This window comes from Lampetra fluviatilis, chromosome 11 (assembly GCF_964198595.1).
Source record: "Lampetra fluviatilis chromosome 11, kcLamFluv1.1, whole genome shotgun sequence".
Lineage (NCBI taxonomy): Eukaryota > Metazoa > Chordata > Hyperoartia > Petromyzontiformes > Petromyzontidae > Lampetra > Lampetra fluviatilis.
This window is the reverse complement of record NC_136285.1, coordinates 375,280-401,478: the sequence shown is the minus strand read 5'-3', so window position 1 is coordinate 401,478 and position 26,199 is coordinate 375,280. Positions and strand designations below refer to the sequence as shown.

Genomic DNA, 26,199 nt, shown 5'->3' with positions numbered 1-26,199 from the left:
ATTGTGGGTGTCATTAACCGCACAAATATGCACTGTCTGCTTCACAGTGGATATTAACGTTACCCTGACGTAATTCAAAATTAGCCCATTGTGGGACGATGTGATGGTCCAAATTTGCCAAACTTGAAAAATTACTGACAAATAACGCAATTGGTATTACACATTGTAATGTAATGCGAGCAAGGATTGAGGGGGGGGCAGAGTCTGGGTCACGTGGGGAGAGGGAGGAGTTAGGGTCACGTGAGAGAGAGTCCTTTATTACATTGGTGTCAGAAGTGAAAGGGCATGTCAAAACAGCTCAGGAGGAGGAACGTCCCTGCACCATCTTCTGCAGCATCTTCTGACGATGACCTCCCTCCAGCGGTGGCGGTACCGATGGAGGAGGAAAGCGACGCTGGGACGAGCAGGGGTCCGGGCGTGCAGGACGTGACCGCCTCGGTGGCACCATCCGCGCGACTGGACGCTGAGGACAGATGGCGACAGGTGGCGGCTCAACTGGAGGCGCTGAAGACGGTGTTGGCGCAGTTGTGCGACCTTGTGACGCCGGCGACGACTTCGGGGAGGCCCGGCGGGGAACAGCGGGCTGGGGCCTTGCCGTCGCCTTAAGCCCTCTCGACCACGCGGCACGAAGACGCCATCTTGGGCGTGGCCGAGGAGGAACGCCGGGAAGCCGCCATCTTGCGCCGTCCGCCGCGGGAAGCCGCCATCTTGCGCCCTCCGCCGCGGGAAGCCGCCATCTTGCACACGTTGCGGAGTGACACCATCTTGTCGCTGCCGCGTGAGTCACCATCGGCGGAGGACGGCGGAGCAAGGACCCGCAGCCGTCATTTAACAACGGTCAAAGAATTCTCCATCGGCAGCGATTGGAGCGCATTCGCCTGCCGTTTTCAAGCGGCCGTACGCTCCGCCAAATGGACGGACGCGGAGGCCCTGGAAGTCCTACCAACACTTCTCGACGACGAGTCCGTCCGGTTCTTCCGCTCCATCAAGGCCGACAAGAAGAGGACGCTGCAGGGTGTCTTTGAGGAAATAGCGGATGCGTACGAGCCTCCGGACGATGCCCACCGTAGATTTGTTCAGCGGCAAAGGGCGCCTGATGAATCGCCGGTGGCTTTCAGAGGCGCAGTTCTGGAACTGGCGATGGCAGCATACCCCGAGACGGAGCCGGATTTGTTGGAGCCCCTTGTGTTGGGCAAGATGCTGGAATTGTCTAGAGACCTGGGGATCCCCATGCCAGTGTGCAGCCATGATAAGTTGACGTCCCGTGCTGCGGCTAAGTGCTTGAACGCTCAATTTAATCTCTGACGCTGGAAACAGGTGTCAGCTTGGACAGGGGGCCCCATCGTTGAAGGCGGTGCTACGGGGTGGAATCCTAAGAAGGCGGTCTACGTTCCTGACGACAAGGGTCCGCAGGAGTTGACGGCCGCCTCCGCCCAGTGGCCTGCTCGGGGGGGAACAGGGCCGAGGTCCGGCCCGCCGGCGCGGGAGCGTCGGGACAGAGGGGGTGCCGCGCGCCGAAACGACGTGGAGTGTTTCCGCTGCGGCCGTAAGGGCCACTTCACCAGGGACTGTTGGGCTCGCATCCCGGGGCCGCCCCAGCAGGAGGCCTCGACCACGGACGTCGCGCGAAAAGACCAGCCAGGACAGGCAAGTCGGTGCGCATCAGACACCCGGCAAGGCCTGTCACCTCATGCATCACCATCGCCGCGCGGTCCATGTGTCGTTAACAACGAGGTGCCTCCGATTGACCCGTGTCACTCGCTGACGCAATGGTGCCGATTGGCACGGAGGGTAGTTGCGGCCGCTACGGGGTCGTCCACAGTACACGGGTTCTATTCAGGGGGTCGAGGTGCGTATTTTGGTGGACTCTGGTGCGTCCGCGACCATTATTTCGGATGTCATTTTCCATCTTTTGGGCATTCCACCAGGGAGAGTGCGAGCGGTTTATGATTCATGCATAGCGGCGAACGGGGGAAGTATGGGCATTGTGGGCCAGGTGGACGCCAACATATCGATTGGGGGGGGTGTCAGCTTCAGGGACCGTTTTGATCTCTAGGTCCCTCGCGGTACCCTGTTTGTTGGGGACTGATTTCCTGGCAAAAATGCCCATTCAAATAAGGGTTGATCAAAATTGCATTGAATTACCAGGGGGGCGGAAAATTTTGTTCTTTCCGTCGCCGTGGGGCCGGCCTGCCCCTATTTGCCAGGTACAGGCGCTGTCCGAGGTATCTGTTGACATTCCACCTGGTTCGCAGATGCTTATCCCGTTGAGATATCGGAAGCCAGTACCTGGCATTGAGGGAGCAGCGGGGGTTCTGTTATCGCCGTCCATGGCTATAACGGGCGGCTCAGCGCTGGTTGGGGCACAAACGATTGTCCGGCCGGGCCAGCCCCCGTTCTTACAGGTGCTAAATGGGAGTGCGGAGAATGTCAGTGTCCCGGCCTGAACGGTTTTGGCTCACGCCACGACCGCGTTCACGACCCATGACAACCGGACCCGCAGGGACATGGTAGGGGGGGTTTCGGGGCCTACGGGGCAGGATGATCGTTGGGTTGCCGAGTTATGCGGGGAAAATTCATCCCTGACCGGAGAACAACGGTCCGCGCTTCGCGCGCTGTTGCCAAGTTATTCCGACGTGTTCAGCTCGGATGATTTTGACTTCGGACGCACCTCCTTGCTTTCCCACCACATTGATACGGGGGATGCCGCTCCGATTCGGTTGAACTCGCATCAGTTGAGCCCGATGGAGCGGGATCAGGTTCGCGGTGCAGTGGAAGACATGCTGGCCGCTGACATAATATCCCCGTCTAACAGTCCATGGGGCGCGCCAGTAGTCCTTGTGAAGAAGAAGGATGGGAAACTGCGATTTTGCATCGATTTTCGAAAATTGAACAAGGTGTCCGTCGCAGATGTGTACCCCCTGCCGCGTATGGACGATTCCCTCGATGCCTTGTCTGGGGCGAAGTTTTTTTCAACACTGGATCTCTCCTTGGGATTCTGACAGCTTCCCCTCGATGAGTCCTCGAGGGAAAAGACGGCTTTCCGTACGCCGCAGGGATTGTTTCAGTTTAATTGCCTTCCGATGGGCTTGAATGCGGCTCCCGCCACTTTTCAGCAGTTGATGGAGCTGGTGTTAACGGGTCTGCAGTGGGAGACATGTTTGATTTATTTAGACGATGTCATCGTCTTTAGCCGCACATTTGACGAACATTTGCAGAGATTGGAGACGGTTTTTGCTAGGATGCGCTCCGCCAATTTAAAATTCAAACCAAAAAAGTGTCACCTACTGCAACGATCCGTGCGTTATTTGGGACACAGTCAGTGCGGACGGGGTGGCCACGGACCCAGAGAAGACGGCGTGCGTCCGCAACTGGCTGACCCCAGCCTCAGTTGGGGACGTACGTCGCTTCCTTGGGTTCGCCTCATATTATCGCAGGTTCGTTCCGAACTTTGCTATGATCGCTAGGCCGTTGCACCTCCTTACGGGTAAGGGTCGGAGGTTCAGTTGGGGTCCGCCGGAGGAAGCGGCGTTTGAGGGCCTACGCGATCGGTTGGCGACGGCGCCGACATTGGACTATCCGGATTTTGATCGACCTTTTATTCTGGATACGGACGCTAGTGACACTGGGATCGGGGGCGTTCTGTCACAGTCCAAGGGCGGCGTGGAACGCGTGGTAGCCTACGGTAGCCGTGTACTGTCCCCGGCAGAAACCCGCTACTGCGTTACTCGCCGCGAACTATTGGCTATTGTCTATTTTCTCCGCCAATATCGGCCGTATCTTTACGGCCGTTCGTTTATTGTGCGCACGGACCATGCGGCTCTGCAATATGCCCTGAGAGTTGACCAACCATCTGGCCAACTGGCACGATGGTTGGAGACCCTGCAGGAATTTTCCTTCGACATACAATATCGGAAGGGGTCGCGTCACGCGAATGCGGACGCGCTCTCCAGATTACCGCAGGGGTCCCCTTGCACTTGCACGTCGGGTACGAATAGGTGTACGCCGGTTCAGCTACCCCCTCGGCCTGTCGTGTCAGCTGTCGAGGTGCCTGGGGCTCCGGTGTGCCCAGGACCGGCCGATGGGGTTCTGAACCTGCCGCGCTCGATATGGATTCGCGAACAATTGCTTGACGACTCGTTGGGGGCTTTATGGAGTCGGGCTGTGAAGGGAGCGGGGAGATTGCTGTCCGGTGGGACGCTGGGGGCCGCTCTCCAGGATGGTTTGCTCATGTGGAAGGAGGGATTGCATGACCGCTGGCGTCTGGTAGTACCGTCGTCGTTATGGTACGAATTGATTCGGATTCTGCACGGCGACACTTTATTACATCTCGGGGTGCAGAAGACTTTGTTAACATTGCAGCAAGACTACTTCTGGCACGGCATGACGACGAATGTCATCGGACACATTCGGGCGTGTCCCGAGTGTGCCCGGCGGAAGCCGCCTAAAAACCCTTATGTGCCGCCGGTGCAGTCTATACAGGTGCCTCGACTCAACGAGTTGGTGGCGCTGGATATTTTGGGACCTTTCCCGCCATCCGCTAGGGGTAATACATTTTTGCTGGTTGGGGTGGAATATCTTTCCCGTTGGCCAATGGCTTGGCCCTTACCCGACCAGTCGGCGGCGTCTATCACGGACGCCTTCCTGTTTGGATATGTGCTGGACAAAGGGGCGCCGGAGAGGCTACTCACGGATCAGGGGCGAAATTTTTCTTCTAAATTGTTGGCGGAAGTGTGCGCTGCTCTGGGAACCAAGAAGGTTCGTACGTCTCCTTACCACCCGCAGACGGATGGCATGGTGGAATGGCTTAATCGGACGCTGTCGGCCATGCTATGTCACACGGTTGACGAAAAACAAGCTGATTGGGACTTGCATATACCTGGGGTACTCTCCGCGTATCGGATGACGCCTCATACGTCCACAGGGTATTCTCCATTTTTTCTAATGTATAGCCGCGAGAATGTGCCGCCGGTGGAAGTACAGCTGGGTACGGGGGCGAAGGGTCCTGTTAAACCTCTCCCCGAGTACATTCAGGACACTGTTCGACGCGTCGCCGAGGCACGGGAGGGGGCCCGATTGGCTACTGCCAAGACCCAGGCGCGAAACGAGCGTTGCGCCCGACGCTCGACCGGTACATGCCCCTGGCGAGTGGGGGACATGGCATGGCTGCACTGCCCGCAGGTGCGGCCGGGGACCTCCCCTAAGCTTCACAAACCATGGCAGGGGCCGGTTAAGCTTATTGAAGTCCCTAACCCGCAGTCCGCGCGGGTTCGGTTCGGATCCCGGCACTGGTACGTCCATACGTCTAGGTTGAAGCCCTACGTGGCCCCGCGGACGGATGCGTCATCCCCTGATGTTGCCTTGCCGGTGTCTGTTGCACCCGACGCACCTCTGCCCTTGCCTGTTGACTCTGCAAGCGCGCCTGTCGTGCCTTCTACAGACGAACCAGCCGTGACGCAGGCGGATGTGGCGAATCCTGCTCTGGGTGGGCCTACCACGGCGACGAGGCCACTTGACCCCGCTGCCCCTCCAACCCCACCACAGACACGGTTGCCAGAGACGCCGGACTTGGGTCTCTCTGGGGAACGGGACCTTGGCGTTGACAGGCCTCCAACAGTGGCGGGCGGTTCTACTCCCGTCAATCTTAAAACCCCGTCGCGTTCTCGGTCTGTGGGGGGACCGCCGCCCGTTCGTGACAGGCCGGCGACCCGCACGCGTTCCAAATCCCTTTCCTTTCGTTGATTGTTCTTGTTATCGTTGTTATATTCTCCATTGTCCAGTGATGCCAGATGGTTAAAATGTTGCTCGCATTATTTAATTATATTTATTGCAGCCAGGGACGGCTGGGTTTTCATCAGGGGGGGGGGGGGTCATGTAATGCGAGCAAGGATTGAGGGGGGGCGGAGTCTGGGTCACGTGGGGAGAGGGAGGAGTTAGGGTCATGTGAGAGAGAGTCCTTTATTACAGTAACATCACCCACTGCATCTAAACTACTGCAGCTTGTGTCTGAGAAACATAGTGCATTCGTGATATCCTTGCTCTATAAGAATGGCGTGAACACCAAATGTACTTATTATTATTACAGGAACACGTATAATTAATTCAGAATACACTGCTTACCGTGATAGAACTGGAATCAACCAGTTTTGGAATATCTCCGTTTTCAAGAAAATACCGTAGATATGCTGTACCAGACACGAGTTCCTGATTAAAGTAACTGTAACAATAAAGACAAAGAGTTATGCATATTTAGGGCAGCAGGGTGACGTAGTGGTAAGACTCGTGCCTCCCAGCAAGAAGGGTCTGGGTTCGATTACCATCTCGGGAACCTTTTTAGGTGGAGCTTTTATGCTCTTCGCCTGTTCTGCATGAGTTTCTTCTGGGTTCTCCGATTTCCTCCCAAAATTAAACCATATACAATGCAACTATTATTGGCCAAATATGCTGGAAAATGACTGCAAACTACTCAAATAGCATTACACAGAGCCACATTTCCCCTATTGGGAGAATTTGCCAGGACCCTCCTGAAAATGAGTTTTGAGACTCAGAGGGACTTTCCTGGGTAAACAAGTATAATAATAAATGCATAATATGAAAAAAACAAGAACAGTCTGACATTATGCAGCCATATGTACTGCTGTTTGTATTTATTGTGTAGTCCTTCCCCCACACCTCCGATTAGCAGAGTTGTCTACATACGGTGCGAAGAAACAAGTTCAACATGTATAAATATGTTCTCGAAATACCAGGCTAATGCACAGGTGGGGTGTTCCGATGTAAAATAACACTAAAACCCCTGAAAATTACGAACCATTTATTTGTAGTGTGTTAAAATACGCAGTGCGCACTGCTGGCCGAAGGCAACCGAGGGCAGGCAGGCGCGTGTGCAACGTAAGGTTGCACGAGCAAACCTCCACCTCATTAACGGGAGAAACTGTTGCAGACAGGGACGGCCCGGGGTTGTACGCTGGTACCGGAGATGTCGCCTTGGAGACGTGTGATAAAGGGTGATTGATGGCCTGAAAGGCTGTGTACAGGCTGTGTGCAAGCTCTGTGTGAGCAAAGCTCTGTGTGAACGCTGCTGTGTGCAAGCTCTGTGTGAGCGCAGCTGTGTGCAAGCCCTGTGTGAGCTGCGGTCTGTGTGCGGAGCTGTGAGTGCGGAGCTGCTGAGAGGAAGAGCTGCCGCAGGCAGGTCAGCGAGGTGTAAAGTAGATAGGGGAAGTTAGTTAACAATGTGACCGTATAGACCGAGATAGGAGTGCCTATAACTGGTGCAAGAGTAGTAAAGTGTAATAAAGTGTAAGTAGGTGACTTGGAACAAAGTGTCCGACTGAGTGATTCTACACAACACGACATATTGAACGCACAATCAAATGCTACGGTCGTGACTGTGCAGGAAATGGGGACTATCTCTGCTTAATGGGGACTTGCCTCTGGGGCGTGATATTTCTGCACAGCGTGGATACACAACTAGCAGCAAATCAGCATTGCATGGCAGACGATTACATTGTTGAGCCTCGGGAGTGTATATTTCAAATTATTTCCAAATTTCTTAAATAATTATTCGGCTTCCCCAAAAGTTGTCCAAAAATACGGAACATGGAATATCAGCCAATATATTTTGAGGAAACCCTGTTTACAGTCACTAATTGCGAGTGGCAATTTTGAAATGAATCTAACAATATTGTCACACTCATAAACGAAGCTAGTGTGCCATAACCTGATGGTGTATGGCTTAAGAGAACACATGGTCATTCCACTTTAACTCAACAAATATCCATGGAAATATCCACCTTAAGATTTATATTTTGTTTCGATTTAAAGCTTTCGTGACTGCAGGGATTCATCTTCTTGATTCTTTTGGTAAAGTCACGTAGAAGGGAAATAATAAAATAATAAAAATATAACATCATAAAATAATTCTCACGACGTTTCGGCCACAACGCAAGCAGCGTTGTTGATTCTGGATTTGAAGTTTTCGTCACTGCAAGGATCCATACTCTTTGATTCTTTCGGTAGTCACGTAGGTGTTGCCTCCGAATCGTCGTGATTTAATTTAGTTATTTTTATTCTTTATTTTTTTTTTCACCTACGTGACTTTACCGAAATAACCAAAAAGTATTTAGATTTTGCTTAAATTGTGTCGTAAAAAATACGTTTTTATTTTAGCTCAGTGAAAGATATTTTAAAAACATTACATTTTGGAGTAATTTTTAGAATATACATGGTATTTAGAAATACCACAGCCATACACACGCATCTGTAAAGATAGGCAGTGAAGTGTTCTGTAGAATTCCTGAAAAGCAATAAAACAGGTGTTAAGATCTTGATTTAAACTTTCGTGACTGCAGGAATCCATACTCTTTGGTTCTTTCGGTAAAGTCACATAGGTATAAAATAAAATAAATCACGTTTTGGGCGCAACACAAGCGTCCGTCATCAGGTGGGAAAGCATGGTCTGCTGCTGAGGCAGACTGTTTTAAAAGGTTTAAAATGGGTGTAGCCTAAGGGTCAAACAAGTGGCTGGGGCTAGTAATGTTAATGTGAGAGATTAGCATGATGTTAATGTGAGAAATTAGCATGTAACTGTAGAAAAGAAGGAGAGCAGCCTCCTCGACGAGTGGGTGCAACCCAACGGGTGTAATCCAAAGTGCCTGTGAGCATGAGAGTGCAATCCAAAAGCAAGAGAGTGCAATGCAATGGACATGTGAGCATGAGAGAGGCATAGAGAGAGACAGAGAGTCGAAATAACAGCTGACATAGGCAGGTAGTATGGAAACACAGTCAGTTAAGACTTTACCTGGTTAATAACGTGCTTCCAATGATTGCTCAGTTTGTACCCATCCTCTCGGTTGAAGTTGTGTATGTGTTTATATATCTGGATGGCTTCATGAACAAATCTCTGAAGGTAGCCGGTAGGTTTGCAGAGTACCTTCGTCTTGCAATACCCTGGTGTCTACAAACTGAGTTGTGGTTGCGGCAGCAGTTACATTGGGGAAACGAAACGACATGTCTTGGACCGCGTCCGTGAACACAAGGCAGATCTGAAACACGGTAGGACCAATATCTCTACCGTTGCCGATCATTGTTTTATCGCTGTGGGCTCACACGAAATAGATTTTTCCAAGACGGAGGTACTCTGCAAACCTACCGGCTACCTTCAGAGATTTGTTCATGAAGCCATCCAGATATATAAACACGGACACAACTTCAACCGAGAGGATGGGTACAAACTGAGCAATCATTTGAAGGACGTTATTAACCAGGTAAAGTCTTAACTGTGATGTTTCCATCCTACCTGCCTTTGTCAGCTGTTATTTCGACTCTGTGTGTCTCTCTCTATGCCTCTCTCATGCTCACATGTCCGTTGCATTGCACTCTCTTGCCTTTGGATTGCACTCTCATGCTCACGTCTTTTGGATTACACACTCATACTCACAGGCCCTTTGGATTAGACCCATTGGGTTGCACTCACTCGTCGAGGAGGCCGCTCTCCTTCTTCATTTCTACAGTTACATGCTAATCTCTCACATTAACATAGCCACTTCCGTGCCCTCGTCTAGGAAGCCGGTTTCCTTCTTTTCTACAGTTACATGCTAATTTCTCACATTAACATCACTAGCCCCAGTTAGCTCTTTATGACCCTTAGGCTACACCCATTTCAAACCTTTTAAAACAGTCTGCCTCAGCATCAGACCATGCTTTCCCACCTGTTGACTGACGCTTGTGTTGCACATGAAACGTCGTGATTTATTTTATTGTATACCTACGTGACTTTACCGAAAGAACTAAAGAATATAGGTGTTAAGATGTTCAAACACAAAATAGATACCTATTGCAATGTATTAAGCCTATTCTAATTGGTTTCATAATTTTGATACTGGCCAAAAGGTCCCATAGATATGCTGCTTATCCTTACTGAACACTGGCAGCAGTCTTCTCAGAATATAAATAAACGAGTGCACGTCGTCATTTGGTGTATTTCTCATTTTTTTTTTATATATATAACATTTGGATTTAGTCAGGTTCTGTTTTGGATGTGAAAGCGCAGCTTACATCCATTCGATTCGACTGCGATGGATTAAGTCATCCATAATTCTCGCTATTCATGTTTATATAAACATGCATATAGCTACAGAAACCTGCTTTCGTGTAGTTTGACCTGTAAAGTAGACATCAATTAATGTCATTGAAAACCTTTATTCCAGTGGAATGATGACGAGACGGATCACCAAGTCAATGTTTTTTTTTACCACAAGCCCTTCAAACCCTCATCTGTAAGCCCAGCAAAGCTCAGTTTCGTAGCTCATGTCCCATACGGCGTGTCAGCCTCTCACAGATGAGGTGGCCGTTTTCAACATTTACGTCTGGAAGTCATTTCGTGGGGTCGATAGGTCAGATAAAGAAGTGGTTTGACAGTCACAAGGCTGCATACGGAAATCCAATTTCATCCAGAACAGGCAGAATCAACTTGAAAGTGGCGTCTCTGCTACTTTAGAAGGAACTAGCACGAATTTCACTCAAGTTTGATCAGAAAATTGGAAATGTGATAATTTTGGGAACTCCAGCATCACAATCACACCAAAGCTTTGTGACGTATTTGGCAAGAATTCAGAAGACCTCACTGCCTATTTTCTGTACAGCAGTATTTATATATTCAGGGCGCCATGGTGGCGAGATGTTAAATACCTCGCCTGGTATACAGCAGGTTGTGGGTTCGATCCCGACGCGTGTATATTTGGAGTTTGCATGTTCTCCACGTGGTCGTGTGGATTTTTATCCGAGTCCCACTGTTTTTTCCTCCACATTTAGAGTTAGCATGCGTTTAGATTATTTTGCTGCTATAAATTTCTACATAAGCCACTTCATTGAACTATCATTTGTGGCCAGGTCGCTTCGAAAAAAAGCTCTATATCTCAGTGGGCCTAACCTGATAAAAGATAATTACTTAGTTTATGGCTATGCTCATTATAAATACCAAAAGCTACCACATGGCTCAAAAAACAAAGCTATCACATAGATCATAAACCTAAACTGGGATGGAAATTTAGACATACTTGTCACATGCTCGAAGATAATTATTCTAAATACGATTTTTAAGAACTCAAAACAAGCCCCTTTGCAAGTGTCTGATCTCCCACCACTAAACGGATATATCTCAGTAAATATGTTTTCATACCTGACATGTGTCTTCTACAACACAAACTAGAAACAAAAGCTAAATCTTGAGGTGGGAAGCTCTGGTTGAGTTGATATGGATGTCCCTAGAGCAGGGGTCCTCAAACTTTTTAAACAGGGGGCCAGTTCACTGTCCCTCAGACCGTTGGAGGGCCGGACTAAAGTTAAAAAAAAAACTATGAACAAATTCCTATGCACACTGCATATATCTTATTTTGAAGTGAAGAAACAAACCGGGAACAAATACAATATTTAAAATGAAGAACAAGTAATGTTAAATCAACAAACTTGCCAGTATTTCAATGGGAACTATGGGCCTGCTGTTGGCTAATGAGATGGTCAATGTCCGGTTCCATATTTGTCACTGCTAGTCGTAACAAGTGATGCAAGTGTGCATCCGTTAGTCTAGATCTGGTTGGAGATTTCAAATGTTTCATTCTGGAAAAAGTCTGTTCACAGACATAAGTGCTACCAAAGATGGTTGCCATTTTGAGTGCATGGTTCCTGAGATGAGGATATGTCTCAGAGGGGAGAGATGCATAGAAATTATGAAGGCTGCTTGACTTGAATGCGTCTTTCAGAGAGTCACAATTCTGCAGTTCAGCCAGTTCCATTTGGTAAATTGTATCCACATTTTCAATGTCAATAGAAAATGGGTTACGGAAAAGCTGTATGTCCTGTTCATGGAGATGAAGCTCTTTAAATCTAAATGTAACTCCTTTTGCAATTTTTCCAGTGAATCCACACATGTTTTGTTTGGGAATTGCAACCAATGGTTTTTCCGCTAACAGATTTTGAGTTGTGGGGAGATGACAGAAGTTTTCCTCCTTAACTTGTTTGATGAGGAGGCCTAATTTTACTTCAAATGCTTTGACATGTGATTGCATATCACAGAGGAGCTTCCCCTTTCCTTGAAGTTGCACATTGAAACTGTTGAGTAGCTCTGTTACATCTGTCAGAAAGGCAAGGTGCCATTTCCATTCTGCATCATTGAGCTCTGGTACTTCTTTGTTTTTTGAAAGCAGAAAACTGTAATCTGTGGAAGTCATAGAAACGTTTCAAAACTCTCCCTCGACTCAGCCAACGGACTTCTGTGTGGTACAGAACATCTTCATAGTCAACATTTAGTTCAGACAGAAATTCCTGAAATTGTCTGTGGTTTAGTGCATGAGCTCTAATGAAGTTAACACAAGATACCACAATTTTCATAACATAGTCCCACTTCAGTGATTTACTACACAGCGCTTGTTGGTGGATGAGGCAGTGTATGGCTATTGGATGAGAATGGTTATGTTTGTCCATCTCTTGGTTAATGCGAGCAATTACTCCTTTCTTAGACCCCACCATGCTAGGAGCACCATCAGCTGTCACACTGGCTAGTTTAGCCCAATTCAGCTCCAAACCATTCACAGTTTGGCAAACCTTTTCATAGATATCCTCTCCTGTAGTTGTTCCTTTGATGCTTTGCAGTGCAGCAAGCTCTTCTGTGACTTCGAAATAGTCATTCGTCCCACGAATAAAAATTAGAAGTTGTGCAGAATCACGAACATCATTGCTTTCGTCGAGTGCCAAGGAAAAATAGGAAAGTTTTTTTGTGGAGTTTTGCAAATGCTGATGCAAATTGTCTCCCATTTCTTCAATCCTCCGTGTAATTGTAGGTCCTGAAAGACTCACTGTACTAAATAAATTGGCCTTCTCTGGACACATCTCTTTGGCAACAGAAAGAAGGCATTCTTTAAAAATTCTCCCTCCACGAATGGTCTGCCAGTGCACGCTATTAGCTTGGCAACTTGAAAACTTGCTCGCAATGATGAAATATTTAGCTGCTTCTGCTTCACAAAAGTATTTTGCTGAGTTGTTAATGTATTTTTCAGTTTTAATATTTTATCTTTTCTCACTTCTCCGACCAAACAATCATATTTATCTTTATGTTGAGTTTCATAGTGTTGACGTAAATTGTATTCTTTGAACACAGACACTATATTCTGGCATATCAGACACACAGCTCTTTCCTTGTACTGCATGAAAAAGTAATCATAAGTCCACTGTTCTTTGAATATCCTACACTCCGAGTCAATTTTTCTCTTTCTTGACATCATTGTTTCCTAGGGAGTCAAAATTGCTATTAGTAAAATACCAATATATATACAGCGCTACAAAAACAATATACCAGTAATAACTTTGCCCACACAGAGACATACAGACTGCACTGCCCATCAATGCAGTCTGATTGGGGGAACTCCGCTTTTACCCCAGGCTCACACTGGTGCGGGTGCCATTAAAAAGTTAATTACACCTGCAGTTTTGTTCACAGATCGCAGTATATCCCCAGCACACAGGAATATCACTGGGAGTGGAGCCGAGGGGCAAGTGAGGGAGCTGAGGGAGGGAGAGCCTTTTAAGCGCAGCCAGGGGAGGGCTGGCAGCCTTAGACCTGGGGGGCAAGTCCAGTCAATTAGCCCATTGAACCATTCACCAGCGCAGCCCAATGAGTGCCCACCGCCGCAGCTCAATCAGTGCCCACCGCCGCAGCTCAATCAGTACTCACCAGCGCAGCCAAATCAGTGCTCGCCACCGCAGCCCAATCAGTGCCCACCACCGCAGCCCAATGAGTGCTTACAAGCGCAGCCCAATTAGTGCTCAGAAGTGCAGCCCAATTAGTGACCATGGGCCGGATAAATGTCCTCGGCGGGCCGCATGTGGCCCGCGGGCCGTAGTTTGAGGACCCCTGCCCTAGAGGCTCCTGATATATAATGATAATGAAGATGATATTTAAACACTTTTTTGCTGTGCATCAGCACATTATTTGTTTCATACAAAATATATTTTAAGTCCTTTAACACAGACATACATGGCAGATTTGGGACTCACTCATGAACTTGTAATCTTGGGAAATCTTAAATTACATTGTGGATGATAGGATTCTTGATCTTGACTTAAAGCTTTCGTGACTGCAGGAATTCATATTCTTTGGGTCTTTCGGTAAAGTCACGTAGATAGGTTCAAAGAAAATAACAAAAATAACAAAAACTACGACGTTTCGACCGCAAAGCAAGCTTGCATTGAGATCGAAACGTCGTAGTTTTTTTTCACATCACCACAAATAAAATAGTTATATTTTACATGGCAGCAGAATAGCATGGTTATATATACAGTAACCATATTTTCCTAATAAGTGTGAAAATTATACAGTGGTTACTTTTCTACAGAGGTTTGTACAGCCAAGATTGCGAGTCATAATTGATTTTTGGTTTGGTTACATAATGATTTGACCTAATTTCCTAAGATTCTCCACCACCTGGCACAGCCAAACAAATGTAATTGTCTCTAATGTATGAAGTTGTATAGCGCTAATTATGTTACATTTTCATAATTTTCTTGTGATAATTGTTTGACTATGTTGAGTGGTACAGGGGTTTACGACATATATTTGGCCAGATCAATACGTTGCCTAGCCAAAGAAAATATGTTATTCATAATGAATGTGTATCTGTTCGAAATGTTTAGCATACTTCCCAACATGCAACAAACTTGAAAATTGGCATGTGGGTAGCTTCCAGACTGTACACAATGCAAAAAGTATAAAAATAGACTTTTGTATTTTGGGGGGCGGGGGGGGCGCAAAAATGAATATATTTTGGACGGCAAGTGAGTGGTGACGTCACATCTGTGATGTCACCCGCATGCGGCAGCGTTACGCAGTGTGCCTATTGACGTCATGCATCCCCCCCAACCATCCGCGTAGGCCGTGTATCCTGTACAAATGCGCGACATAGCTGTCTCGATTCTCTAAGTCAACGCGACTATTTTCAGCTTGCTCTTAAATATAAAGCGAAAAATACATCTGTTTGTGTAAAGCAGCAAAAACTATCGAACGCTGAGCTCTGACGTCATGAAATTTGCAAAGCTTAGGCTGTCTGGAATTTCTAAGGGAACGCGACAATTTTCAGCTCTCACATCATTCCCTTCCCGAGTTGCCTAAATAATTTAGCATACTTCCCAACATGCTACAAACTTGACATTTGGCATGTGAGTAGCTTCCAGAGGGTACACAATGCTAAAAGTCTAAAAATATACTTTTCTATTTTTGGGAGGTGGGGGCGCTATAATGGATATATTTTGCACGGCAAGTGAGCGGTGACGTCACATCTGTGTCACCCGCATGCGGCAGCGTTACGCAGTGTGCCTACTGACGTCACGCACCCCCCCCCAACCTTCCGCGTAGGCCTTGTATTTATCCAAGACACGAATCCAAGTCTCGGGCGAATATGGGTAGTAAATCTAGTAATGAATATCAGTAAACATCTCCCTGACTCCAGTCTCAACATCTCCTCCTGCTGCTGCCCAACTGAGCATTGAGGCACTGGTGCTCATCTCCCATCCATATCCCTGTGAAGCCATTGCCTCCTCTCCTCCATCCCCCCATCTGTCATCACTTTATTCTCCTTTGTAATTTCAACCTCCACCTTAGCAGGTCCCCTCTGTCCTACTCCCCCTAATCAACTCGTTTGGCTTTCACCTGCTTCCCCCCCCCGCCCCTACTCATACATCTGTCAGTACCCTGAACCTTATCTTCCTTTCTCACTGTAATGCAACACCTATCTATACTCAATTCTGCCTCCCTTCAGACCACTTTCTCCTTTCCCTAAATTTCCTTGCCTTCCCTTGCTCATTCCACTCCACTATTTACCCACCCTTTCCTCTGCCGCAACCTTCACTCCCTGGACACTCACTCTCTGACTTACTGCGTCTCTTCCCTCTTTATTTAAATCGCTGACTTTTCCTCTTTCCACCCTGACTCTGCTTCTTCTATGGTGCTATCTTCTTCCCTAAACGACCTATCCCCCCTACGCCTCTGATCCCCGTCACTTAAGCCCCTCCTTGCATGATTAACTCCTTCCCTCATATTTCTCTGCGCAAAGCTGGATAACTGTAAAAGTCCTCCCGATTTCTGTTATCCTAGTACTCTCTTCTCACCCACTTTCTAGCTGCCTTAAAAGTAGCCAAGCAGGACTACTTCTTAACTATAATTTCTTCCCTTGCCCATCTTCCCCACCAAATCTTCTCAGCCCGTAATAATGAACTCCATCTGCTCTCTTTTGCCAGCCTCATCTTCTAGTCCAACCATCCAGTCCTTCCACCCACCTGACTCTCTCTTCACTGGTTTTTCTCACACATCATCATCCAAACTCTCTGCCATCAAATCCAAAGCCTATCCTAACTCCCGTCGCTTGGACCCCATCCCTTTTACCTCCTCTCCTCTTTTACCTCCTCCCCTCCCTCTTATCCTTACCTACCTAGTCTCCCTCTCTTCAATTCTTCGCTCCCCTCTGGTGTTTTTTCCTGCCATCTATCAGGCAGCTATCATAATCCCCCTTCTAAAACAAACCTCTCTCTCAACACTTCTAGTCCTGCCAACTACCAGACAATCCCTCTCCTCCCTTGTTTCTCTAAACGTCTTGAACATCTTGTCCACTCCCACCTTACTCACTACATCTCATATAATTCTCTTTATCCTCATTTCCAATCTGGATTCCGCCCCTCCCATTCCACTGAAACTGCCCTCTGACTGCACATAACCATTTAACAAACTCTGCCCATTATGGCCTCTCCTAAATCCTCATTCTCCTCGATCTTTCCTCAGCCTTTGACAGGGTCAATCACCCTATACTCCTCTCCACACTCTCCAGTCTCGGTATCACAAACACACCCCTTTCCTGGCTCCAGTATTATCTCTCTTAATGCACTTCCTGTGTTTCTTTCAACCCCTCCAAAAAACTGTCCAATCATGGATGTCACGTGACTACCTCTCCATCATTCCTTCTAAAACTGAAACCCTTTTCTCCCCCTCTCACCATTCCCCTCCACGATGTCCTATCATCGCATTACCTCTCTTTACCCTCGCTCCTGTCTCGGCTGCTCGCAACTTCTGGGTCATCATTAACTCCTCCCTCTCTCTGTCACTTTCACCTATTGAACATTTGCAAATTTCCCCCCCCCCCCCGCCCCCTCCTGGTTCACTTCCTAATTTTCACTCAGTTTGACAATGGAAATTCCCTTCTTCTCGGCCTTCCTCCCTACACCTTCACTCCTCTCCAACAGATACAAAATGCATCAGCCTGGATAATTTGTAACCTTCCTCACACTTCTGCTCTACTTTCCCAACTCCACTGGCTCCCTGTCTACTATCACTCTCTTTCAAATGTATCACTTTATTCAACAAATCCCTCCATTGTCTTGATTCACCATATCATGCTTCTCTCATATCTTACTATGCCCCATCCCATCCTCTCAACTCCCAATCTCTACTGTCCCTCTCTGTACCTCCCTCGCCCTGTGCCCAGTCATGCTTTCATTCCTTTTCCCCTCTTTCTCGCCTTCACTGGAACAAACTCCCACTGCACATTACACAATCATCTTCACTGTAACCTGCTTCCATTCCTCCCTTAAAACCCACCTCTTCTCCCTTGTATATCCTGCTGCTACTGTGGTGCCACAGCGACGGGGCCGCTCTGCCGAGCCAGGGAGCCGCCCGGCTTCCCCCACCGCACGTCACCCCATCACCCCCCCCCCCCCCCGCACATAAGCACGCACCCGCACCCACGTAGGGCCTCGTGGTCGGGTCACCTACCCTGAGTTTTCACCCGAGGGCCCCCTCGGGGGGTTACCCCACGGTTTCTCAGGGCCAGGGAATTTGACAGGACCCTTCCCAGGCCAAGTAACACTGCGGCGCCGTGGGCGGATTTGAGATCGCACGACCACGGCGAGCTCAGAGAGCCCCCCAGTTAGAAACGCATACAAACACAAACACGGGTCAGCAAGGCGGATAGCTGGGATCAGGGCCAAAAAAAAAGCAGCGTTGGCGGAGGGCGCCACGGGTCTGGGGCTCCTGATTGGTTGGGAGAACAATGCGGTCGGGGGCGAAAGCGCAGAGCCATTGATGTAACCGAGGACAAGGAGAGCGACGGACCCGGGGCTACTGATTAGTCGAAATATCAAAAGCCGGCGGGATCGCAAAAGGGCGGGAAATCCTAGGCTCAGGATTGGTCGAGAGACCAAGGCGGTCGGGACGGGGGCGCCTAGCCTTTGATGTGAATAGTATAAAAGACGGAGGGCAGAGTAGGAGAGGGTCTCTTCTTCTGGAGTTTTGACACGGAGTCAGCGACGAAGGAGTCATCGGGCGAGCCGCTAGATTGTCTGCAGGACGATCTGAGCGGCGCAAGGCCACCAAGGACTACAGACGGTATCGTATTACGCGCCTTACAACACCTCAGAGCGGAGAGTAGGATCCGTGGGAGAAGGGTTAGTTCGGGGTAAGGACGAGAGGAAAGCAGTTTAACAGAGAGCGCAGCATAGAATAGGGCTGCACGCCACCAGAGTGTGGGTTAGAAGCGCCTTGCTGGCCCGCACACACACACGGGTGGCTCGGTTGGTTAACAAGCGCTAATAAAATCTCGAGCGTAGTAATAAAACCGTGTTGTTGGGTATTTTTGCACGTGGTATTAGCGTGCGCTGCATTCGCGGGTGTGTGGTCGTTGTATGCGTAAAGGCCGTGGTCTCTGTACGATTGTGCGGGTACGGAGGTGTGTGTGTTGACGCCCGGGGTGCGCACAGTGTATTTGTATAAACGCGCGGCCGCGCAAGAGGGGGGTTTTACGTGCTCTCGCTCGAGCGTGGGCGTCGCTCGCGTGTGTGCAAGCCGCACACGGTAAAACCCGCAAGCCGCACACGGTGAACCCGCGAGCCGCGGCGCCGGAGCGCGCTGTGATCGCACGCTGGGGGGAGCGAGAGGAGGAGGGAGAGCGCTTTTGTGTGTTTGCGTGCCTACGCAGCCGTGTGAGAGGAGAATTGTCCTTGTACGATACTTGTGTTGACGTACACGTGCGAGTGCGGGAGGGGACGAGTCGTTGTGTCGGCGTGTGCCCCGCTCGCGTGTGCGAAATCGCTGTGCGCATTGAAGCTGTTAGCTTTGTGCGATCGTGCGTGTGCTCGTTAATTGCGTAAGTGCGGCGCGGTGGTGGGCCCCTGACCCCCAACCCCGCGGCTCGAGCGCGTAATCGGCTGCGCATTGTTGTGCTGTTTATCTCGCGCGCACGGCGGCGGCAACTTGCGCTCCGCGGCCAACATCAGCGCAGGGGGAGCATGCACACACGATCCGCAGCACTCACGGGGGTACAGGATAGGGAGCAGATGGGGGACGAAAGTCCGGACCCCACCAGACAGCAAGGGGGTAATGATACGGAGGGGACGATGGAGACAGAGGCGAGCAGCCTCCACAAATTGGTGTCAGAAGCGGTACGGACCCCCGCGTTACCTCACGCTAAAATAAGACTAATATTTACCGGCCGGGGGGCCCCTTCGTGGAAGGCATTCGCCCGCAATCTCTTAGGGGCCAAGGAAATTAATGGATGGACGGACGCGCAGGCAGTACGTCAACTTAATATGAATCTTGATGGGCGGGCAGCCGATTTTGTAGAAGCGTTACCCGCGAGCGCACAGACACAGCTAGAGGAGCTGATGCGCCGACTCGATCAGCGTTTTGGCACGCGTGACGAGGAGGAAGCAAAATCGGCCTTAGAGGCGCGCCGTCGCCAACCGGGCGAGGATCTACGTGATTACGCCGAGGATGTGCGTGAGTTAACAAAGATCGCACGCCCGGGGTACGCAACTGATGTTATTGAGGAACTGGCCGCCGAGAAAATCCAGCGGTACCTGTCTCGCACGGCGTGGTGGCAGCCAGACATGAGCTGCCCACGTCTTCCCTTTAACGCCCTTGTCGAGCGCGCACGTAAGTGTGAAAGAATTCACAGCGAACGCGCGCAGCTCCGGGGGCTGGGACGAGAGCGCGCCATTGCGAGCCTGCTCTCGGAAGACGAGGAGGAGGAACAGGAGCTCGCGAGGACGGTAAGGGGCCGGGAAAGAGAGCCTCCAGTGTCCCGCGAGACAACCCCGGGATGGGTTGCCGGTATACAAACGGGTATAAAGGATGTCTCCGGCCAGGTAACCCAGGTAGGCGACAGAGTAACCCAGGTAGAGACGGTCCAGGCCGAGGTAGGAGGATTAACTGGGACAGTGGCTCGACTAGAGGCAGAGTCGGGGCAGCGGCGTGCCGGAGGGGGGATAGGGAACGGACGGGGGGGCTCCTACGGGACGGCCCCCCGTGCGTGTTACCTGTGTGACCGGCGAGGGCATCTCGTGAGAGACTGTCCGCAGATCGCCCGCGCTAGAAACGCGCCGGGGTTAAACCCCAACGCCCCCTAGAGAGTGGACCATCTAGGGGTGCAATCGAAGCGGTCCCGACGCAAAAAGACGGTAATAAGGTGGAGTACTTCACCCGCTACCCCGTGGCGGTGGCTATCCCGGATAAAACAGCCCTCGTAGTGGCCCGGGCCTTCGTGGAAAACTACGTACTTAAGTGCGGGATCCCCGAACGAGTCATTACCGACCAGGGTAGTGAATTCGAGGCCGAACTATTCCAGGCGCTGTGCCGAGAGTTCGGGATCCAGAAGGACCGAACCACGGCGTATCACCCCCAGGCGAACGGGATGGTAGAGAGGATGAACCAGACTCTGGCCAGGAAGCTTAAACGCATGGCGGCCGCGAATCAACAGGACTGGGACGAAAACCTCCCCTATGCCCTGTTCGCCTACACCACCGCCGTTCACACATCTACAGTACAGACCCCGTTCCTAATGATGTTTGGTCGCGAGTCTCGCCTGCCCGCAGATCTGCTGTTCGGTGTCCCTCCGCCGCAACGGGAGGAAGGGAGCCACCCCGTGGAGCACTTGCTGGAGACCCTGCGAGGGGCCAGGGGCCGAGCCTACCCGCACGGAGAGGCCGCGCACCAGCGGCAAGAGCAGGGCGCCCGACCCCGTATGGAGCCCCCCTTCTACACTGCGGGCTCCGAGGTGTGGCTGTACACTCCCCGCGTCGGTGCCGGACAGGTGGGGAAGCTGACCACCTACTCGCGAGGACCCTGGATTGTGAGACGGCAGATCTCACCATGGACGGTGCTGATTCAGGGAGGAGAGAGGGGCCGGGAGATGGTGGTCAACATCCGCCGACTGAAGCCGTGGCGAGCAGCCCCCGAGGGGGGGAGCCCCGCCGTCCAAGTACCCCGAAACCCCGGGGTCCCCCCACCCCCCGTGCCCGGGGGCCTCGTGCAGTATATGGGCCCCACGGAGCCCCGGGCTCCGAGGGGCCCCGGGCGGGGCCTGGGGGCGACGAGGACGGCGACCCTTAAACCCCACCGCCTCCAAGTTTGTTCCCCAGCCCGCAGGTGCCAGAGGCCGAGGGGAGCAGTTGGAATGGAGGAGGAGACCACCGCCGGAGCCCCAGGAGACGGAGCCGCCACCCCCGAGGCCAGCCACAAGGGCCGGGCGAATCCCGCGGACCCCGCGGCGATACCTCGTGGGGGCAACCCAGGCGAGGTGCTCCAGTCAACCCGGGACGGGGACTGGCACCTCGGGGAGCTATGTGGTGCCACAGCGACGGGGCCGCTCTGCCGAGCCAGGGAGCCGCCCGGCTTCCCCCACCGCACGTCCCCCCATCACCCCCCCCCCCCCACATAAGCACGCACCCGCACCCACGTAGGGCCTCGTGGTCGGGTCACCTACCCTGAGTTTTCACCCGAGGGCCCCCTCGGGGGGTTACCCCACGGTTTCTCAGGGCCAGGGAATTTGACAGGACCCTTCCCAGGCCAAGTAACACTGCGGCGCCGTGGGCGGATTTGAGATCGCACGACCACGGCGAGCTCAGAGAGCCCCGCAGTTAGAAACGCATACAAACACAAACACGGGGTCAGCAAGGCGGATAGCTGGGATCAGGGCCAAAAAAAAAGCAGCGTTGGCAGAGGGCGCCACGGGTCTGGGGCTCCTGATTGGTCGGGAGAACAATGCGGTCGGGGGCGAAGGCGCCGAGCCATTGATGTAACCGAGGACAAGGAGAGCGACGGACCCGGGGCTACTGATTAGTCGAAATATCAAAAGCCGGCGGGATCGCAAAAGGGCGGGAAATCCTAGGCTCAGGATTGGTCGAGAGACCAAGGCGGTCGGGACGGGGGCGCCTAGCCTTTGATGTGAATAGTATAAAAGACGGAGGGCAGAGTAGGGGAAGGTCTCTTCTTCTGGAGTTTTGACACGGAGTCAGCGACGAAGGAGTCATCGGGCGAGCCGCTAGATTGTCTGCAGGACGATCTGAGCGGCGCAAGGCCACCAAGGACTACAGACGGTATCGTATTACGCGCCTTACAACACCTCAGAGCGGAGAGTAAGATCCGTGGGAGAAGGGTTAGTTCGGAGTAAGGACGAGAGGAAAGCAGTTTAACAGAGAGCGCAGCATAGAATAGGGCTGCACGCCACCAGAGTGTGGGTTAGAAGCGCCTTGCTGGCCCGCACACACACACGGGTGGCTCGGTTGGTTAACAAGCGCTAATAAAATCTCGAGCGTAGTAATAAAACCGTGTTGTTGGGTATTTTTGCACGTGGTATTAGCGTGTGCTGCATTCGCGGGTGTGTGGTCGTTGTATGCGTAAAGGCCGTGGTCTCTGTACGATTGTGCGGGTACGGAGGTGTGTGTGTTGACGCCCGGGGAGCGCACAGTGTATTTGTATAAACGCGCGGCCGCGCAAGAGGGGGGTTTTACGTGCTCTCGCTCGAGCGTGGGCGTCGCTCGTGTGTGTGCAAGCCGCACACGGTAAAACCCGCAAGCCGCACACGGTGAACCCGCGAGCCGCGGCGCCGGAGCGCGCTGTGATCGCACGCTGGCGGGAGCGAGAGGAGGAGGAGGGAGAGCGCTTTTGTGTGTTTGCGTGCCTACGCAGCCGTGTGAGAGGAGAATTGTCCTTGTACGATACTTGTGTTGACGTACACGTGCGAGTGCGGGAGGGGACGAGTCGTTGTGTCGGCGTGTGCCCCGCTCGCGTGTGCGAAATCGCTGTGCGCATTGAAGCTGTTAGCTTTGTGCGATCGTGCGTGTGCTCGTTACTTGCGTAAGTGCGGCGCGGTGGTGGGCCCCTGACCCCCAACCCCGCGGCTCGAGCGCGTAATCGGCTGCGCATTGTTGTGCTGTTTATCTCGCGCGCACGGCGGCGGCAACTTGCGCTCCGCGGCCAACATCAGCGCAGGGGGAGCATGCACACACGATCCGCAGCACTCACGGGGGTACAGGATAGGGAGCAGATGGGGGACGAAAGTCCGGACCCCACCAGACAGCAAGGGGGTAATGATACGGAGGGGACGATGGAGACAGAGGCGAGCAGCCTCCACACTACTCCTTGCCCCGACCCCCCAGCGACAACCAGGCATACCCTATCACTACCCCAACCCCTATCACAACCCCTGTCACTACCCCAACTCCTGTCACTACCCTAACCCTTATCACTACCCCAACCCCTGTCACTACCCCTACCCCAACCCCTCCTTAACCACTCGCACCTGTCCTCCTAACTGTCACCATAGCGACACCACCACTTTTAATAACTTCACTATTTTAAGCATTATCATTTTAAGTACAATTGTATAATTGTTGTAAAGAACCAAGGCGCTATATAAATATCTACAGTGAGGGAAAAAAGTATTTGATCCCCTGCTGATTTTGTACGTTTGCCCACTGACAAAGAAATGATCAGTCTATAATTTTAATGGTAGGTTAATTTGAACAGTGAGAGACAGAATAACAACAACAACATCCAGAAAAACGCATGTCAAAAATGTTATAAATTGATTTGCATTTCAATGAGGGAAATAAGTATTTGACCCCCTCGCAATCAAAAAGATGTATGGCTCCCAGGTGTCTTTTATACAGGTAACGAGCTGAGATTAGGAGCACACTCTTAAAGGGAGTCCTCCTAATCTCAGCTTGTTAGCTGTATAAAAGACACCTGTTCACAGAAGCAATCAATCAATCAGATTCCAAACACCATGGCCAAGACCAAAGAGCTCTCCAAGTATGTCAGGGACAAGATTTTAGACCTACACAAGGCTGGAATGGGCTACAAGACCATCGCCAAGCAGCTTGGTGAGAAGGTGACAACATCTCCCTCGGCCTGGGGCTCCATGCAAGATCTCACCTCGTGGAGTTGCAATGATCATGATAACGGTGAGGAATCAGCCCAGAACTACACGGGAGGATCTTGTCAATGATCTCAAGGCAGCTGGGACCATAGTCACCAAGAAAACAGTTGGTAACACACTACGCCGTGAAGGACTGAAATCCTGCAGCGCCTGCAAGGTCCCCCTGCTCAAGAAGGCACATATACATGCCCGTCTGAAGTTTGCCAATGAACATCTGAATGATTCAGAGGACAACTGGGTGAAAGTGTTGTGGTCAGATGAGACCAAAATGGAGCTCTTTGACATCAACTCAACTCGCCTTGTTTGGAGGAGGAGGAGGAGGAATGCTGCCTATGACCCCAAGAACATCATCCCCACCGTCAAACATGGAGGTGGAAACATTATGCTTTGGGGGTGTTTTTCTGCTAAGGGGACAGGACAACTTCACCGCATCAAAGGGACGATGGACGGGGCCATGTACCGTAAAATCTTGGGTGAGAACCTCCTTTCCTCAGCCAGGGCATTGAAAATGGGTCGTGGATGGGTATTCCAGCATGACAATGACCCAAAACACACGGCCAAGGCAACAACGGAGTGGCTCAAGAAGAATCACATTAAGGTCCTGGAGTGGCCTAGCCAGTCTCCAGACCTTAATCCCATAGAAAATCTGTGGAGGGAGCTGAAGGTTCGAGTTGCCAAACGTCAACCTCGAAACCTGAATGACTTGGAGATCTGCAAAGAGGAGTGGGACAAAATCCCTCCTGAGATGTGTGCAAACCTCTGGTGGCCAACTACAAGAAACGTCTGACCTCTGTGATTGCCAACAAGGGTTTTGCCACCAAGGGTTTTTCTCTCACTGTATATGATAAGATGATCTACTGGTCCTATGTTGCTTTACTGATTTGACAATTTAAATGGTGGGTTTAGTGCGGTTGTCACGAATATATGTGTTATTTGGGCTTTTAAGTGGTTTTATATCACACAATGCAATGCAGGTTCAGTGAATCGAGCTTTAATGGAAAGTAAACAAGTTAAAAAAAAATTGTAGTTTAGTATATTTGCATCCACACCCATCTGTTTCACATGTGCAGTTTCACAGTCGAGGGCGATCATGGTTTGTATAATTACAAGAGAATATTAAATATGGGTAATGTTTCAAATATGTACCGTGAGGCCTGCACACACTTGTCTACTCGTTTCTAATGACTTCACAAAATCTGTAATGTCCATTGTGAAGCAGCCAGCGTATAGTATTCTACAGTTAATATGCCCGCAGTATTAACCAGAGTGTGCAACTGGATTAGAAATATAAACATCGGCAGCAAAGTTCCAACGTGCTACCAATGGGCCACATTACTGTCCTCTTGATATCTTTCAACAGGACGGTAACACGTAGTGTTTGCTATTTTAATGTTTGGCCATTTTTCAACTGATTACAAGTATGAAAATTGGTACGCCTAACATATGCGTCGTTGGCTTTAGCATGTGGTGTAATCTAAATATATTTCACCACATTGTATATAGATGAGACAATATTAAATTGTCTTACTTTGCAGTGATGTCCACAACAAATTCTTCATCGTTGATGTGAAACACTCTCTGCTTGGGGTTAATCTTCACTTCAAAGGTCGGCAAGACTAGGGAAATATTAATGTACCAATAAGCTTGTGTGTATGTTTAATACACATATAAAACATTTGTTACTTTTTTACGAATTATGTAAAAATTATAAACCTACACATCACATTACAGCATCTACATTTGGGTTTAAAGACACTGTTTTTGCTTTGTATTTAATGTTCCATAAAAATTCTTAGTACAATGATGTGTTTTGTTAAAACAGCGCCCTTCACGTCTAGACATCACAGAGTGCATCACGCCCGATAACCTACGTACATCACAAGTCATCTCAAACATGTTTGAAAGAGCACCCGCAGTGGCAACTGTGCTTGTAGGAACAAGGTATCTT

General features: G+C 50.4%; 1 protein-coding gene across 1 annotated transcript in view; it reads right to left on the bottom strand.

Annotated features, from left to right (window-relative positions):
• The window catches only part of LOC144934672 (complement C3-like), a 332,072-nt gene that overhangs the window by 254,431 nt on the left and 51,442 nt on the right, over window positions 1–26,199 (bottom strand). The window contains exons 5-6 of the mRNA XM_078860722.1: window positions 25,780–25,867; window positions 6,121–6,217 (exon numbers count right to left, since the gene is read on the bottom strand). Of these exons, the coding sequence (XP_078716848.1) occupies window positions 6,121–6,217; window positions 25,780–25,867 (185 nt within the window). The remainder of the gene's footprint in view (window positions 1–6,120; window positions 6,218–25,779; window positions 25,868–26,199) is intronic.